The 18414-nt window shown below is 31.8% G+C and overlaps 1 protein-coding gene across 4 annotated transcripts in view; it reads left to right on the plus strand.

The window, feature by feature from the left end:
* HGF (hepatocyte growth factor) overlaps nucleotides 1-14154 on the plus strand; it is an 81013-nt gene extending 66859 nt beyond the window's left edge. For all 4 annotated transcript variants that reach the window (XM_081243469.1, XM_081243470.1, XM_081243471.1 and 1 more), the window contains 7 exons: nucleotides 2284-2322; nucleotides 3547-3643; nucleotides 6171-6245; nucleotides 7098-7244; nucleotides 7735-7841; nucleotides 7963-8108; nucleotides 10514-14154. In XM_081243469.1, coding sequence (XP_081099595.1) covers nucleotides 2284-2322; nucleotides 3547-3643; nucleotides 6171-6245; nucleotides 7098-7244; nucleotides 7735-7841; nucleotides 7963-8108; nucleotides 10514-10690 — 788 coding nt within the window. In that variant the 3' untranslated portion in view covers nucleotides 10691-14154. The remainder of the gene's footprint in view (nucleotides 1-2283; nucleotides 2323-3546; nucleotides 3644-6170; nucleotides 6246-7097; nucleotides 7245-7734; nucleotides 7842-7962; nucleotides 8109-10513) is intronic.
* The last annotated feature ends 4260 nt before the right edge of the window (nucleotides 14155-18414 follow it).

Consider the following 18414-nt stretch of genomic DNA (forward strand, 5'->3'; position numbering starts at 1 on the left):
AAGTATTAAGAGAGCATAGTGGTTTAGAGTTTCAACTCTGATTTCCTGGGTAAGGATTTTAGTTCTATCACTTTAAGTGCTTGGGTAAATTACCTCCACCTCAGTTTGTATTTATTTATTCATTTGTTAATAATTTTAAATTGTGCTCCTATTGTGTGCAAAGCCCTATATATCATTCTAGGTATAGAAAATATAAACAATGTTTCCTACACTCAAATCGTCTTCAGTGTATAGAGGAGACATTTTACATACCTAATCGCAAATAAAGTCATTTAAATACATACATATTAATATTAAAATATATAATAAGAATGGGAATACAAATGTCAGCGTGGAAAAAGGTGTGCTGTTCATAAAGTTTCAAATTTGAGTTGAAACTTTAAGGATCTATTAAAAGAAAGTTTTCTTTATGGTTTCAGCAAGAGCACATGTTTGATTCTGAGGCCATATAAACACACACACACTCATACTCACACACATTCCTACACTTCCATAGGAAAAACTTTTATCATTGACATGTTTTCCTTCTTCAAATTTAAGGTGAATCAATATAAAGTAAGATTTGTATCATATATATTTGTTCAGATTTGAGTACTATGGTGGAGACGTAAGGGAAAAGTAAAAGAGGAGAAATGAAAATAGTATTTTAAGGTAAAATGGAAAAGGCCTCGAAAGCAGAAGAAACTAGAATGCTTTCAAAAAATTCGTAATCTAACCAGCAACCCAGATTCTCTAGAAATCTGATTTTAAGTGGTAATGCAGCTTCTTCTAAATTGTGAGAAATATTGGCTTAGAGGAAAATCTATATATATACTCTTAATTATTAAAGCCCCTAACTGATAAGATCTACACATTTTAAAAATTTAAATATTTTAGTAAGGTACAATAATGAATGAAATACTTTGTTGACATACTAACTTGATGCCTAGAAATAGGAAACTTGATATGCAATTAAGAATACAATGAATAGTGTAGTCTTTCACACCACAAACGATACAAAGAATAAATATCTAGTTTTTTATTTTAGATTTTTTATGTAAATAACTTGAGTGGAAAAAGCAATATCTTTGATGTTTTAATGACCACAGTCGGCCTCCATCCTAATTTGTACTGTGAACTAAAACAATGACCTCAGCTGACTCTAAGACAAAACCATCCCCAAGGATAAACTAAAGGGAAAGGGAAATGATGAAATTTGTATGTTCACCTTTACACTTATTCACTTAAAATATCTAGATCTGGAAAATGGACATAAATAAAAACGCTTTAGTGTGTATTAATTTTCTCAAGATTTCCCATAAATAAAAATCAGATTTGCATCTATTACAAAGGAATCCATATGCCATTTTTGTTTTGTTGCCGGTTTATTTGAGCTCAGGGCACTTCCAGAGACTAACAACCAGCTGGGTCTAAACAATGCCTGACTAAACTCTTATGTCATCAATTCTGGACAGTAACACACTAAATTCCAGGAAATGTCTTGTACCTCATTCATTACTACTTAAGTATTTTCAAATCCTAGCATCCTCCAAGCCTTTCTCTTGGCAGCAATTAAACCCCACTCAGTAGGGAGGTTGTAAAAAAGAAGTAAGTATGAAATTTTAGTTATAATTTATTTGCAGTTTCTGGTATTTTTTAAAAATACTTTTCCCCTTACTACCTAGAAAAACCAGTCTTTGAAATATACTAACAAAACATAGTTATATTTGGCTATCCCTCTTTTTCCATGAGTAACCTTGATTTCCATCTTCTCGAATTTTTAAAAAAGTTTTCTAAAACATAGGAAGTTTTAATTATCCTTAACCATATATAAAAAAAAAAGTAATTTTCAGAAAAAATATAAGTGGGTCAAATTACAGTAAAGCTATGTAGTTTATCTATATGAATGGCCCAAATAAACAATAATAAGCATTAGTGCTGTTCAGTGGAATGTTCATTGTGTACGATGTTTGGCATCTTGGGAGAATGAGGCAGCTTCTTGTTGCTAGCAGTGTAATTCAAACTGCCAACATCCATCAAACCACATACCTGATAACCTTCACAGTCATAAAACAGAGCTTTCCTCACATGACCCACTACCAGTAGGTGCATGCTTTCAACTTTGTCTAAAAGTGATACATAATTACTCAAAAGAGTATTATTGCATTTTATTTTTGACTAAAATGTAAAGAATTGTAAATTATCCATTCATGGATATTTGGAATTCAATACACAATTCTGGTTCTATATAACAGAAATATGTATGTAAAAATTATGTATATACATATATATTTGTTTTTACAGGTGAAGGTGATACCACACCTACAATAGTCAATTTAGACCGTAAGTAATCTTTCAAAATAATATATCTGAGTCTCTATGTGTCAGAAGTGATGTCATTATTTTCTTCATAGAAAAATAACTTATCATTATATAAACTTCCTTCATAAAAATAAAATAATCTATTTTATTTTATTTGAACACTTTTTTTCTGTGTGCATGTGTAAAGGTGTTACAAAGGCAACTGCATACTGAATATCAAAATTCAATGCTCTGTCACAAAATATGTTATATTTAACTTTGAAAAAAGCATGTATATTGCTTTTACCTAATTGGGGGCAGAAGGTATCCATTGGACTTTCACCATCCTTTAAATTAAATCAGGATGCTACAGTCAGAAAGAATGAAACCAGAAGGTTGGAAAGTTACGCAGTGTCTTTATCCTGCTCTATCTTTAAAGCTCTTTGCTTGCTCTACGACGCAAAAGATGACACAATCTGAGAGGTTCAGTTAATCCTCAGCTTAAGAAAATCTGTTGGGAGCTGCTTGTATCTGATTTTCACACATTTCTTGGGCTGAAGGAAGTTACTCAAATGTTTTGATTTAAGAGACCACCTGCTGTGTCCCAGGTTGAAGAGCAAATGGAAATCTATTTTAGAGCATGGACAAGAGTGGAAAGGATAAGGCAAGGAACACCGAGGAGGGTCAGGAAAAAGTTTACTTCAAAGAATTCTGAATTATATCTTTTGGATATAATGATTTAGACATAATTATGTCATTTGGATAAAATTTCAATTGATATAACTTTGGTAACATGTTGCAAAATGGTTCTACATTCTTACTATACAAATTCAGGAATAATAAACCAAATATAGTTTTTTTAATTTTCACTTAGGCTATTGCTTTTCGTTGACATTTAGAAATAAGCACTGTAAATAACATTGTTCCATTTTATGTTGAGGTTGTTAAGGGAAATACAATTAATGTTAGACCTGAAGAACTTGTACCTAGTGAGCAAAGCCACTGTCACTATCATGGTAATGCTGTTGACCTTGATTGAGTTGATTAGTTTTTCTGTGTTACCCACCTACTTAGATGAGGATAGCAAACATTTTGGGCCTGATTTGGCACTGTAGTTATGCTATTTACCTTCTTTTGTCCAAAATGTTCTTCTGACACAATTACCGTAGTTACATTTGTGTAGTTACCATTGCACTAAAGAAAGCTGAGAGGCACGGATTATTTCAAAATGTTTTATCAAAATGTTGTGTTTGGTCCTCTTTTTAGATCCTGTAATATTTTGCGCCAAAACAAAACAATTGCGAGTTGTAAATGGAATTCCAACACGAACAAATGTAGGATGGATGGTTAGTCTGAAATACAGGTAATTATTAATAGATACAAATCATACATATCTGGGTTATTTGCAAAAGTTATATTCCCAGCAGTATGGCCATGTGTAGTCATGCAGGTTGTGCCCTCCACAAGGCACCTGTATGGGGGGGCACAAGAGGGGACTAATCACATTCTACTTGCCAAAAGCCATGGATTTTGCAATTTTTGCCTCCAGAGATGGTGCCATTTTAAATGTTTACAAAGGTCCCATATGTGTTTGCATTGTCCCTGATGTGGCACTTCAATTCTCGTAAAGCAAAAGACAACTACACAGAGAACCTACCTATACCTTGATATCACCATATAGTTCTAATACTTATGTTATTTATTTCCCAATCTAGTATATTATGAGATTATTTTTTAACTTGTCTATGCACAATCATATCAAAAATTTTATATTTGTTTTTAATTTCTTTTTTATTGTCATTCTAATGAAAAATAGCAATAATTTAAAATTCTAGAACATTTCATCATTAAGGAAAAGATTAACAAATTATACTGATAGTTGAACAGTCTTGAAATTATAATATTCAGTGTGGATAAAAAAATTCTTGACATGTCTATTTCTCAATGTTGTAAGAATCAATGCCATGTTCTATGTAAAATTTTTCAAAATATACTATTATACAAAATTAAGATTAGTAATTATGTTGTAAGAATTAAATATTGAAAACAGGAGTTAGCTTAAAACCTGATCATACAACTTTCTATATACTACACATATTATACTGTATGGTAATCAGAATGTTAAAATATCTTTGTCTATATCTATCTGTATTGGAACCTCATCATGCAACATACTCCAAAGTGCACCTGAATTCTAGCCACATTTTCCCTTGTTTTCAAGACAACCCATGTTTCTCTCTCCGAGCCTTTGTGCTGTGGCTCCCACTGTATGTTGTAGCTTTCTTCCTCTGTATTTTATGCCTGGAAAATCTTTCATTCTTTAAATGCCAACTGGAATATCTCCTCTTTTTGGACACCCTCCCTGTTTCCTTTACCTCTAGCCTCCTAGAATAGAGGAAGAAAATCCATTTTTTTAAACCATAACCAAATCACAGTGGCATTAAATTAGAATAGAGACAACTTGAAACTGAAGTTTTTTTTAAATAAGTCAATTCTTAACAAGCATGAAGTTTATATCCTTTGATGTATATATGACTTTAGATACCAGATATCTTCTGATGGCCTAAAGTTCTCTTTTAGTGTATCTTTCTTTCAAGGAGTAACTCATCAATTTTTATAAATATTTATGCTGATAATTGTAGGGTAGCTGTCCTGGGTGTGTAGTACCAAAAGAGATTTATGAAACTCACCAGAATATTAAAGCTGATTGTGCAATATGAAGACTTAATGAAGGCTGTAAAACTGGCGAGGGGGGTGTTTTATTTTCTTTATTATAGAAAATGTTCCAAGAATCTACATCTTTGAACTAATTAGAGAATCTTTGCAAATCTCATTACTCGAGAAAAAAAAAAAGACAAATACTTTTCAATTTAATCTTATTTAAAGGAGACTTCCTTTGGAAGTCTCCATCCTTGGAGAAGCAGGTGAAACTGTTTTTCATCAGATCAGAGTAGTATAAATTTTTTTTTAAAAAGTACTTTTCCTTTTAAATGCAAGTTCTTAGTAACAACAGCTGTTTAGCTATTCTTCCAAAACTCACAGAGAGGAATAGAAATTCAAACTCGATATATATTCTTAACCTCCTGTGTGGTACAGACCATAAATAACTGTGGTCTTAGTCTGGGAACCTTATTCTATTGCCCTCTGAAGCACTGAACATCTGTACTCTTTGGAAATGTAAATTGTGGATAGTTGTACTTTTTTCCATGTGTCTGCCAAAAAATAATGGATTTACAGATTTTGGATACATCAAATAAATGTTCTAGTATTTATTATTCTCTACAAATAGTTTATAATTTCCTAGATCTGTCTTGCAAAATTGTTTTGATTTTATAAATAAATGTTATATTGTTGGTCTTAAGCTGAACAAACAAATTACTCAAACTCAGTTATACTCTAAGTTAATATATCAGAACTACATAATGGTAATGAAAGAAGGGAATAGCGCATAAATATTTTATATGGTTACCACCAGATGGTTTTTAGATTTTAAATAAAAACTCAAATTTGCAGTTTTCATAATCAAACACTGAATTTAAAATAGGTCTAATTATCCTATATTTGTAACACATACTTTTCCTCACAAGGATAGACACACACACACGTGAACATATGTGTTGGGAATGGATCTTCGTGTGTAGTGACAGGGTTCCTCATACAAAAATAAAGTTGCTTTCATAAAATTGTAATCACATTATGAAAAAAGTTCGAATGCTATAATTATCAAATATCATCCTTCTGATAAAAGGATTACTTGTTTTATTCTAGTTGGGTTAATGTCTACATTTTTCTCTCAATGTGTTTAACAAATGGAGCCATAGGTTTTGCATTAAATGGCAGGCACCCTTTCTGCACAGACGTTACTTGTTTCTCTTTCCTCTTTCTCTTAGAAATAAACATATCTGTGGAGGATCATTGATAAAGGAAAGTTGGATTCTTACTGCAAGACAGTGTTTCCCTTCTCGGTAAAGTATTTCAGAAACCAATATTTGTTTTGAACATTTAAAAGTATGTATGGCTTCCACTTAGCTTTTAGGTTTAGAATGTGTATTCATTTAACAGTGATTCACCAGCATAGGGTGAACAAATTAATTTCTTTTTTTAGATTTAGCTTATAAAATTTACCTTGACTTAATTGATACTTACTTATGGTACTACTTCTGTTCACCTCTTTCCACGATTGGCACTACTCTCATCTGAGGAAAAATTTTGCTAGAATTATGTTAATAATTTTTACCCCAACCTCCTTCTTGCACTGTATATTTCTAGATATTCTTTTTCTGAATTATCAACAAACTTCTCTCAATCCTCACTTCTTTCTTATGTAGAACCAGCCTCAGAATAATACTGAGAATAATTTTCAATGGAAATTCGCTTAAAGAAAAAATAAGGAGGTAGCATTTGTAAGCTTACTCCTTGATTCCCATTAAGGTCACATTGATTTTTTTAGTATAAATATTCAATCTCTATTAACAAACCAAACACACACATTTGAGATAAAAAAGAAATTTGCAATAAATTTTAACTCATGTAATGTGCTTTACCTGAGAATGTTTCATAAATGACCTACTCTCTAGCAAAAATAAGCAAGTTTTTGAAGAAAAAAAAAGCCATTTAGAATTTCAGCAATTTAAAGGTTCTTCCTGCTTATATGTTCTTGTAATATTCAGAATCTCCCATAACAAATGCGTTGCTCTTTATTATATTTTAAAGTTTAAATTTAGGTTATTTATCTGCCCTTATAAGCTAATATAACAATATATGTGATTAATATTACATACTTTAAAGTTATATTTTATATTTAATTTTTTACTTAGAAACAAAGACTTGAAAGATTATGAAGCTTGGCTTGGAATTCATGATGTCCATGGAAGAGGAGACGAGAAACGCAAACAGGTTCTAAATGTTACCCAACTGGTATATGGGCCGGAAGGATCAGATCTGGTATTACTGAAGCTTGCTAGGTGAGTTCCTTTAGATAGTTTCATATTTTTAATATAGAATGGAATTGTTGAAGCTTTTTCTTCAACTATGTTCTTATTCTTTCTCTCTCATGTAGATGTATTATAAAAGCATATGTCACATGGTGTGTGTGTGTGTGTATGTGTGTGTGTGTGTGTGTGTGTTCAGAGGCAGAGAGAGGGGCATTTTCAAATTTTTCAAAAGTGAATAAATGAAATTGGATCAACAGTATGATCAGCCTGCTCTAAAACCAAAGGTTAGTGAGCAATTATATGATAACTTTAACAGGTAAAATAATGATTAAAAAAATAGCAGTGACCATTTGTTCTTAAATATTTGTAAGTAAATATTCATTTCTCTACTACCTACTCCTAAGCAAAATTGTTTATTCCCTCTAAATGAATCATATTAAACATTCACACTACATTTTAATATGTTAACTTTGTGTTGAATCCAATCAAGGTTACTTACCATTATATTTTCTCTTTTCAGGCCTGCTGTTCTGGATGATTTTGTTAGTACAATTGATTTACCTAATTATGGGTGCACAATTCCTGAAAAAACCACTTGCAGTGTTTATGGCTGGGGCTACACTGGATGTAAGCTATTTTTAGAAAGATAAGGCAATATCATATGTATTTTGTAAAAATATTTTGTATTTGTTTATTTTTCTCACCTTATCCTGTGCTCATTAACTGTACATATTTTGCGCCATTCTAGTGATCAACTCGGACGGTCTATTACGAGTAGCACATCTCTATATTATGGGGAATGAGAAATGCAGCCAATATCATCAAGGGAAAGTAACTCTGAATGAGTCTGAAATATGTGCTGGGGCTGAAAATATTGTATCTGGACCATGCGAGGTAAAAGATTTTTACGTAAGGAGTACGTGATGGATAGCATAGTTTCTTGTGTTTATATTTTCTATTTTTCTCAAATGAGAATCATTGTAAATCAACGTGTTCTAAGAGAGAGGAATTGAAAAAGATAACCCTTATTATCCTTGTACATTTTTTAGCTAAATAGTGAAGCAATCCATGTTTCATTAGCAGCAAACTAAGATGACATTTGTCTCTCAAAAAACAAGAAAAGAATACAGCCAAAACTCTTAGAGAAAGCTGTTCAAATTAGAAGTATCCAATATGCAGTTTGATACAATAGCTTGCATTTTTCTAATGTTTTTCTAAATGTATCTGATCTTCCCAAATTCTAACTTAACTCTATTAATTTTAGTAAGAGATACATGCCTGCTTTTAAACTTTTAAATATGTTTTTGGTTAAGCCAGTGTGTGTGTGTGTGTGTGTGTGTGTTTAAACAAATTCTATTTAAAAAACCAAAAGGTCAAAGTTTATGATTTTAAGAGCTTGGACATTTTCATTTGTTAAGCAACTGTTCTTTCCACTTGGCAGTGTTCCTATCCCTGTTTCACATAGACAAGCTGTTAAACTGTTACTTTTGATGTTTTTAAGTTAAAGAATTTTTAAAATTTCATTAAAATAATATGATTAAAAACTGATTATGTGTTTATAACCACTTTCAAATTTGGTGTTTTTTCCAGTAAATCAGTATCACTAAGATTTTCATCACAAGTGAAAATCTACTAGGAGAAAGAATGATTTATTTATCTGTTTGTTTACTTATTATTGAGTTCTGTAAACACAAAGTTTTGAGCTAGACCAGATCTTTGAGATATTTAGACAGCTTGCACTTATCCCAGCCCTACCGCCATTTCTACTTTGATATCTGCTCTTCAGGAATAGCCTGTAATCTGGTTTGTCATCTATACATTCTTAGATTCCTAACTTTAGCACTGAAAAATTTATCACATAGTTATTTTTATCTATATTTACAATCAATCAAATTGATTCAGCCACTTCTCAAAGATGCACTCATCCTCCAGAATTTTTTTTTTACATCACTGATATGTGAAACAGGGTAATATAATCATCAAACCAGGGATATCTAGACCTAAAAAAAGAAATCTCCTAAAATCTCATAAACATTTGTATAATAGCAATAGCATCATTTCACATTTAGTGAAAGTCCCTCAAAATCAATTCTCAAAATGAATTGATTTGAAGAGTTCATATCAGTAATCACCTGTGCATTAATTTAAAAACCAGATTAAGACCTGTGGCAGAGTTTATATGAAGTCTCTTTGAATAAACTATTTTCCTTATAGTGTTTTATCTTCTATTTCACCCCCACCTTGATTTTCTCTGTCACAGAATGTTAATAGCTCTCTTCTTTCCACCTGTATTACAGAACTAAATTTTGCAGTAGTTTAGTTTTATCTCATCACATCACTACTGGGGGAAGATTAAGATAGTCGGAAGCACTCTTCTAAATACAAAGATGCCAAAAATTAGTCACTGCAATCCTAGGAAGACTACATGGCACAAAATAGTGATGCAGCATTTTTTAATGATTATATATAACAATATGTATAAACATATATGTATATAAAAATATACACACGAATCATTTTATCAATCTATTCATCTTTCATCTATCTATCACCTATCTATATATGATGATACAACAGTATTACCATACAAGAAATGCCATGAAATCACAGACTACCTTCCACAAAGGGGGAAAAAAGTATAAATATAACTATATTAACTACTAAGACTAAGTGGAGAAACATTCCTTCTTTCTGCCTGGAAAAGCAATTTCCACATAGTAAACAGAATTATTTTACCACCTACAAGTTTTTATTTAACTGTTAAAATCATTCTGGGGGCAGGATTGAGGGAAAGGAAAAAAATTAGAAATAAGAGAAAACTTAATGTGGGTTAATCCTTAAAACTGTATGATTACAGGTGAGTTTTTGGATACGTGTATTTTTCTACATTTTCCAAATTTTCTATATTGAACATACTTTGAAAATCAGAAGAAAGTCAAAATAAATATGAAATCTACCTTCTTAAAGAGCTATCAATGGTCACGTGTTAATTAGTCTGCATTCAACAAAGGCAAAAACCACTTCAAAACATGAGTGACTATTTTAGAAAAGACAAGTCATACTTAAATAACTACACATGATAGAACACTTTGAACTTTTGTACTTATCTCAGTCCAACAGAAAGACAACTAATGGCCTAGTATATCAATTTTATGTCTTCATATTTCAATTGAAGTTATTCTCTTTTTTTGCACATATGTATATCTGAGATATAAATCGATACAGGAAATGTTAATGAATTGTCCATTTTTATTTCTAAAATAATACTTTGTTGTTATTGTTGCATGTCTTCTTCCTAGGGAGATTATGGTGGCCCACTGGTTTGTGAACAACATAAAATGAGAATGGTTCTTGGTGTCATCGTTCCTGGTCGTGGATGTGCCATTCCAAATCGTCCTGGTATTTTTGTCCGAGTGGCATATTATGCAAAATGGATACACAAAATTATATTAACGTATAAGGTACCACAGTCTTAGCTGATGTAACTGTGTCTGAAGCTTCCAATGATACAACTCTCCTTTACATGAAGATTTCAGAGAACATGGAATTAAAATGTAACTTAAAAAATCCCAAAACAACTACTTGAGTGTCATGTTTGTTAAGATACTCACTAATATTTATGGGTGTTTTCTGTTGTTTTGTTTGTCAGTGTTATTTTGTAAATGTTGAAGTGAATTAAGGTACATGCAAGTGTAGTAACATATCTCCTGAAGATACTTGAATGGATTAAAAAATGCAAAGGTATAACTGCTGGATGCTAAAGATATAATGGAAAAGATCAACTAATCTCTCTCGGCTGCTTTCCAAGGTAGTTTCTCAATAATAAATAAGCCATAAGTTAAACATTATTTCAACCTCACAAAAACAATTTATATCTTGTGTCCTTAAATTGTAACTCTGTATTAAATTATATTACCTTTAATATGCCATACATTATATTTCATTCATTCCTCCTCACCATGTGTCTTGTAATACTGGTACATATACTCTTTATAAAAGCATATACCTATACACAAATGCCTGGGTACACATGTGCATGCACTACAGTTCAAATTGTAGTGTATCTAATATAACCCCTAAATGTTCTGAAATTGTGTACTTATAGTTTTTCCTTAAGAAAAATATAAAAAATTCTAAAGACCAGTAGAAATATTAAAGAAAGGTGCACGATAGAAGTGACTAGATCATCCTCCATCCATAATCTGCAGATGACCTCTACTGGTTGGCATGTGAGGTGTGGTCATGACCTACAAAATTAAATAACACCTAACCTAGGTTCTTACATATATTTATCATCCAAGTTATTTATGTAGTTTCTAATTCTTAAAGAGAAGAGGCTAAAATGTGTATTAGTATTATTTCTTTCCTTCAAATTTAGGGACAATTATTTATGCAAGCTGTTTTTAGATCTTTTTTCCTAAAGTATTTAAAAAATTCTGAGATGACTAATTGAAGTTTAAAAGTGTTTTGGTCTTTAAAATATATGTAAATATGTTAACTCTAAGACTTGCTGCTGTGATTGGCTTCTATCTCACCTTCTTTAAATTAAAAACAATATTTAAGAGGAAAATTTCCACGTCTCCAAAATTTGTAAACAGCTTTTCATCAAATTATGGATTAAAATATATATTGAAGAAATAAGTCAAAATATTTTTCTCTACCTGGAAGTCTTTTAGCCTAATAAAACTTTAGTCAAGTAAAGGAAAAAATGTAAAAGGAAAGGAAAGGAACTAGCTTGTCTAAACTCTGTATTCAGTTATTTTTTAAAGTACAGTTAAATCTGCTGAATGAGATATTTTATCAAAATATCTTCATTTTATCTTTATTTTACACAGATCTTTCCTAATGCATGGGAAATATTCAGATTTTGTATTCTGTATGATAACAACCAAATCATACTTATTGTTGTATTAGTCATGATTAGCTAAATATCATGTATTTGCCAAGAAATGAAATAACAAAGAGTAAAAGGATAGGTCTGAGTTTTCACAAAATATTCCTGTATAAAAGTTCTCTAAAAATAATTATTTGAATATTTTGAATCTAATATTTCCATTTCTCTAATTTGTTTCTTTTGGATGGTCTCAATTAAGGCCAGGGATTCAAATGATGCTCAATGTTCAATCTTGAGTAAAATGGTTTTAAATTTACTCAAGAGCTTAGTCCACAGAGTATAGGGCAGCAAATCCAGAAATGTTTTTCCAAATTGTGCCATTTTATTTATTTTCTGTAATAAGGTATATGCTGGTATCAAGAAACAGTGAAAGCAAAGAGAGATCCAACAAGTTGCTAGTCCATACCAGCTTATTTGATTGTATTTCTCTCTCCCTTGTGTAATATACCATTATAATCAACATACAGAAGTTTCAAAGGCATATTGTCTAAATATTAAAGTATTTTTCAGTTTCTTCTTTCTAAATGGCAAAATTGTATTGTCACATATTACTGATATTTGTAAAACATTTACTGAATTGTAATTCTTTTAAATACTCACATTTTAAAATATTTATTTTATGTATTTTCCTCTAAATTTCCACAGAGAGATAGGGATGACCTAGATACAAAATGAAGCTAACTTTATAGACATTTTGAACTCAGTGTTTTCCATTTTATTAAAGGGTAAAAACAAGACCACCAATAAACCATCAGACATGTAAACTTTCTTTGAGAGTTTCCTTTTAATAGGAGGAGATTGATGAAATTGATAATAAAAGCAAGATGAACAAAACCCATGTTATTTTAGGTGGTACAACAGCGAATAATCATGTCATTTTTCTCTGGTAAAAGATACTATTTCCTGGGCATTCTTTTCTTAATAAACTACAAAAAAAAATTAAAAAATCCAATTTATCTAAAAATCCATTTCGAGTCACGGAAAAAAGATCTTTTAAATTAGAAGTTTTCAACGTTATTTTTATTTTGGCTGTTTGAATAATGGTTATATGCTGTTATAATTGTGGACATTTTCTTATGTCTACCAGGAATAGTAATGTAAAATTAAAATATATTTCATAATGCCTCTGCCGTGCAGAAGGGATGATAAACCTTTTGTATACTTCTTTAATTTTATTGTAAAATGTGTAATGACTTTTACCTATCTGCTGTGGGCAGGTCCTCAGTACAATGGTTTATATTGAGTCAATCTCTAGTATTAACAGGCTCTTGCTTGCTATCTAAGTGTTTCAAACTATGGGAAATGTGAGATACTGGAAGGCAAGAAAAATAACAATAATGACATGTGATAGCAAAATTGTATTTCACTTATTCCTGTGAATATTTCTTGTTGGTACCAATGGTACTGTACAAAGTGAATGTTATAGCCACAATATTCTCTTGAAAAAAACACTGTCAAGAAATAAGAAATTGCTGTCAGGAATATTCTTGTTGTTTCTAAACATTTTTTAAAAAGAAATAATGGTTTTGCAATATAGGGATCATGAGGTAAAGAATTTTAGTAAACTCTCATACTAAAAAACTTTTAAATTGACTTGGTCCAAAAAAGAACTACTTTCAATCAATTATATCCCATATTTATAGACAAACTCATTTGAGAAATAAAGTTATTTTAAATGAGATATAGTCTTTATGTGAATAAATTACTTTTCACAATAAAATCCAATAAGAATTTATCTTTCAACATCCAACTGAATTTTCAGCTAAGAATTTACTAACACACACAAAAATTAAAATTCTCTGGACCCTGTAAATCTTGACAGTGTAATTTTAAGTAGGTTCATTTCCATTTGCACAGAAAGTTTCTGTCTTTAGGAAACTGAAAATGGAATACTGTGGATGTTATGACTGTTTGTCTTGTGTGTAAATAGGAAATAGATAATCTGCCTTTTGAGTGGTATAGCTGGACGCTTACCCAAAAGGGGAACACTGTGGTTATGACATGTATATACATTTTCTGTAGTTAATAAAGTTGTTATTTTTATAACCATGATTATATTATTATTAATAATAATAAAATATTTTATCAAAATGCTCTCTTTTTCTTATTTTAGTTATATACATGGATATATTTGAATCTGCTCTAGGGCCTAATGCAGAAAACAACAACAATGATCTCATTGACAGAAATTACATATACTTTGTTGCAAGAAATGTCATGTAACCTGTCTATAGAACTAAGACAAAAAATATTATTCTATTCCAACTTGTATCTATGGTAATATCAGTGGTCTTCAGTAAACTATTAATCTCTGTGCACTTCAATTTCTCCCATTGCAAAATATAATTATTCATTCTTCATATTTGCTAGAGTGGTACTATGATATAATTTGCTTATATATAAATATAAATATATATACATATATATATACATATATATATATACATGTAGTGTCATCATGAATGATCATCTGAATTTCTTTACCATATCACTATATATTACAAAGGGAATTATAATTCAAATAATCAATTTGGAATATATCTTCAAAATATGCATTAAATTCAGAATATATATGAATCAAATTCACTCATTTCATTCAAATTGGAAGCAAAATTGGAAGAACTAATTACAAACTGATCTAAACAAAAAGAATTCTGTAACACCATTGCCTATTTCAAGTTATATTATACTGCCTCTCCCTCCAAAAGTTGCTTGGGCTTCCCTAGTGGTGCAGTGGTTGAGAGTCAGCCTGCCAATGCAGGGGACACGGGTTCGTGCCCCGGTCCGGGAAGATCCCACAGGCCACGGAGCGGCTAGGCCCATGAGCCATGGCCAATGAGGCTGCGCATCCAGAGCCTGTGCTCCGCAATGGGAGAGGCCACAACAGTGGGAGGCCCGCATACTGCAAAAAAAAAAAAAAAAAAAAAATGTTGCTCTACTAATTTTTCTGGAATAGATACTTATCTCAAGTGATGATTAATGTATCTAATTCTAGAGCCCATTATAAAATACTTAATCTTCTTGATGATTATGGTCCAAGCAGAATATATGTACTCAATCTTTTTCGGTGTCAGTAAGAATATTTCAAATGTATATCCTGTTTGATTTTTCTAAATTTTGATTTTTTTACACTCTTTTCTAAAACTCTATTCTATCCTAAACCTATACTGTGCTATACTGTGCTATTTCCCCCATGCTCCCTTACCCACCCCTCCCCCAACCCAGCAACAACATTAATTTTTTCTCTGTATTTATGACTGTTTCTGTTTTATTATGATTGTTCATTTATCTTTCTTTTAGAGTCAACATATAAGTGAAATCATACAGCATTTGTCTTTCTCTACTGACTTATTTCACTTAGCACAATATCCTCAGGATCTATCCATGTTGTTGCAAAATGCAAGATTTCATTCCTTTTTTTACAGATGAGTAATATTCCATGGTATATATTTACAATTTCTTCTTTATCCATTCATCTATCCATGGGCACTTAGGTGGCTTCCATATCTTGTCTATTGTGAATAATGCTATAATGAACATAGGGGTGCATATTTTTTTGAATTAATGTTTTCAGTTTATTTGGATATACACCCAGGAGTGGAACAGCTGAATCGTATGTTAATTCTCTTTTTAATACTTTGAGGAACCTCCACACTGTTTTCCATGATGGCTGTAAAACCTTACATTCCCACCAACAGTGCATGGGTGTTCCCTTTTATTCACATTCTTGGCAAGTCTTGTTATATATAATCATTTTGAAAATGGACATTTTGACAGGTGTGAGGTAATATCTCAGTGTAATTTTGATTTGCATTTTCCTGATGATTAGTGATATTGAGCATCTTTTCATGTGCCTGTTGGACGTCTTCTTTGGAAAAATGTCTATTCAGGTCCTCTGCTATTTTTTAATCCGGTTGTTTGTTTTTCTGATGTTGAGTTGAATGAGTTCTCTATATAGTTTGGATTTTAACCCCTTATCAGATATATCATTTCCAAATATCTTCTCCTATTCAGTTGGCCTTTTCATTTTGTTGATAGTTTACTTCACTGTGCCAAAACCTTTTAGTTTGATGGAGTACCGTTTGTTTATTTTTGCTTCTGTTTCCCTTGAGGACATATCAAAAAATATTGCTAAGATCCATGTGAAAGACACACTGCCTATGTTTTCTTCTAGAAGTTTTATGGTTTCAGGCCTATGCTTAAGTCTTTAATCCATTTTCAGTTTATTTTTGTACATGATGTGAGAAAGTAGTCCGGTATGATTCTTTAGCATACAGCTGTCCAGTTTATCCAACACCATTTATTGAAGGGGCTGTTCTTGCTTCCTTTGTCATTGATTAATTGATGATATAAGCATAGGTTCATTTCTGGGGTCTCTGTTCTGAACCATTGGTCTATGTGTCTTTTTTTGTGCCAGTACCATACTCTTTTGATCACCATTACTTTGTAGCATAGTTTGAAATCATGCAGGACTGTACCTCCAGCTTTGTTTTATTTTCTCATGATTGTTTTGGCTATTTGGGGTCTTTTGTATTTCCATTCAATTTTAGAATTATTTGTTAATTTTATATCCTGCAACTGTACTGAATTCATTTATTAGTTCAGATAGCTTTTTACTGGTGTCTAAGAGTTTTCAATATCTAGTATCATGTCATCGGCAAATAGTGACAGTTTTACTTCTTTCTGTCCAGTTTGGTTTCCTTTTACTTCTTTTCTTCTCTGATTGCTGTGGCTAGGACTTCCAATACTATGTTGAATAAAAGTGGCAGAAGTGGGCACCCTTATTTTGTTCCTAATCTTAGAAAAAATGTTTTCAGTTTTTCACCATTGAGTGTGATGTTGGCTGTAGGTTTGTCATATATAGACTTTATCATGTTGAGGTATTTCCCTCTACCCATTTCGTTAAGAGTTTTTATCATAAATAAATGTTGAATTTTGGCAAAGTTTTTTCTTCATCTATTGAGATGATCATATGATTTTTATTCCTTAGTTTGTTAATGTGGTATGTCACATTGACCAATTTGTGGATATTGAACCATTCTTCTATCTCTGTGATAAATCTCACTTGATCATGGTATATAATCCTTTTAATATAGTGTTGAATTCAATTTGCTAATATTTTGTTGAGGATTTTTGCATCTATGTTGATCGGTAATATTGGCCTGTATCTTTTTTTTTTTTTTCTTCATGGTGTCTTTCATTTTGGTTTCAGAGTGGTGCTGGTCATAGAGTGATTTCAGAAGTGTTCCTTCCTCTTCAATTTTTGGGAATAGTTTAAGGAGGATAACTATTAATTGCTTAACTGTTTGGTAGACTTCACCTGTGAAGCCATCAGTCCTGCACTTTTTTTTGTTGGGGATTTGTTTTTTATTACTGATTCAAAGTCATTACTGGTAATTGGTCTCTTCATATTTTCTATTTCTTCTGATTCACTTTTAGGAGATTGTCTGTTTCTGGGAATTTATCCATCTTTTCGAGGTTGTACATTTTATTGGCATATAATTGTTTGTAGTAATCTCTTATAATCTTTCATATTTCTGTGATGTTGATGGTAACTTTTCTTTTTTCATTTCTGACTTTATTGTTTTCTGTCCTCTCTCTGTTTTTCTTGATGAATGTGGCTAAATGTTTATCAGTTTTATTTAACTTTTCAAAGAACCAGCTCTTAGCTTCATTGATCTTTTCTATTGTATTTAAAGTCTCTATTTCATTTATTTCTGCTTTAATCTTCAGGATTTCTTTCCTTCTACTAACTTTGGGTTTTTTGGGGGTTTTTTTTGTTTGTTTGTTTTTTTGTGGTACGTGGGCCTCTCACTGTCGTGGCCTCTCCCGTTGCGGAGCATAGGCTCCGGACGTGCAGGCTCAGCGGCCATGGCTCACGGGCCCAGCCGCTCCACGGCAGGCGGGATCTTCCCAGACCGGGGCAAGAACCCACGTCCCCTGCATCGGCAGGCAGACTCTCAACCACTGCGCCACCAGGGAAGCCCCAACTTTGGGTTTTGTTTGTTCTTTTTCTAGTTGCTTTAGGTGTAAGGTTAGGTTGCTTATTTGAGATTTTTCTTGTTTTCTGAGGTAGGCTGTATCACTATAAACTTCCCCCTTAGAGTTGCTTTTGCTGTGTCTCACAGGTTTTGGATTGTTGTATTTTTGTTTTCATTTTCTCCAGGTATTTTAAAATTTCTTCTTTGATTTCTTTAGTGATCCATTGGTTATGTAGTAGCATATTGTTTAGCGTCCACATGTTTTTGTGGCTGCTAAACAATATTCATTATTTTCATCTTTCTAGTTTTGATCTTTTCTTTTTCC

Source organism: Mesoplodon bidens (genome assembly GCF_964165515.1).
Source record: "Mesoplodon bidens genome assembly, chromosome: 9".
Taxonomy (NCBI): domain Eukaryota; kingdom Metazoa; phylum Chordata; class Mammalia; order Artiodactyla; family Ziphiidae; genus Mesoplodon; species Mesoplodon bidens.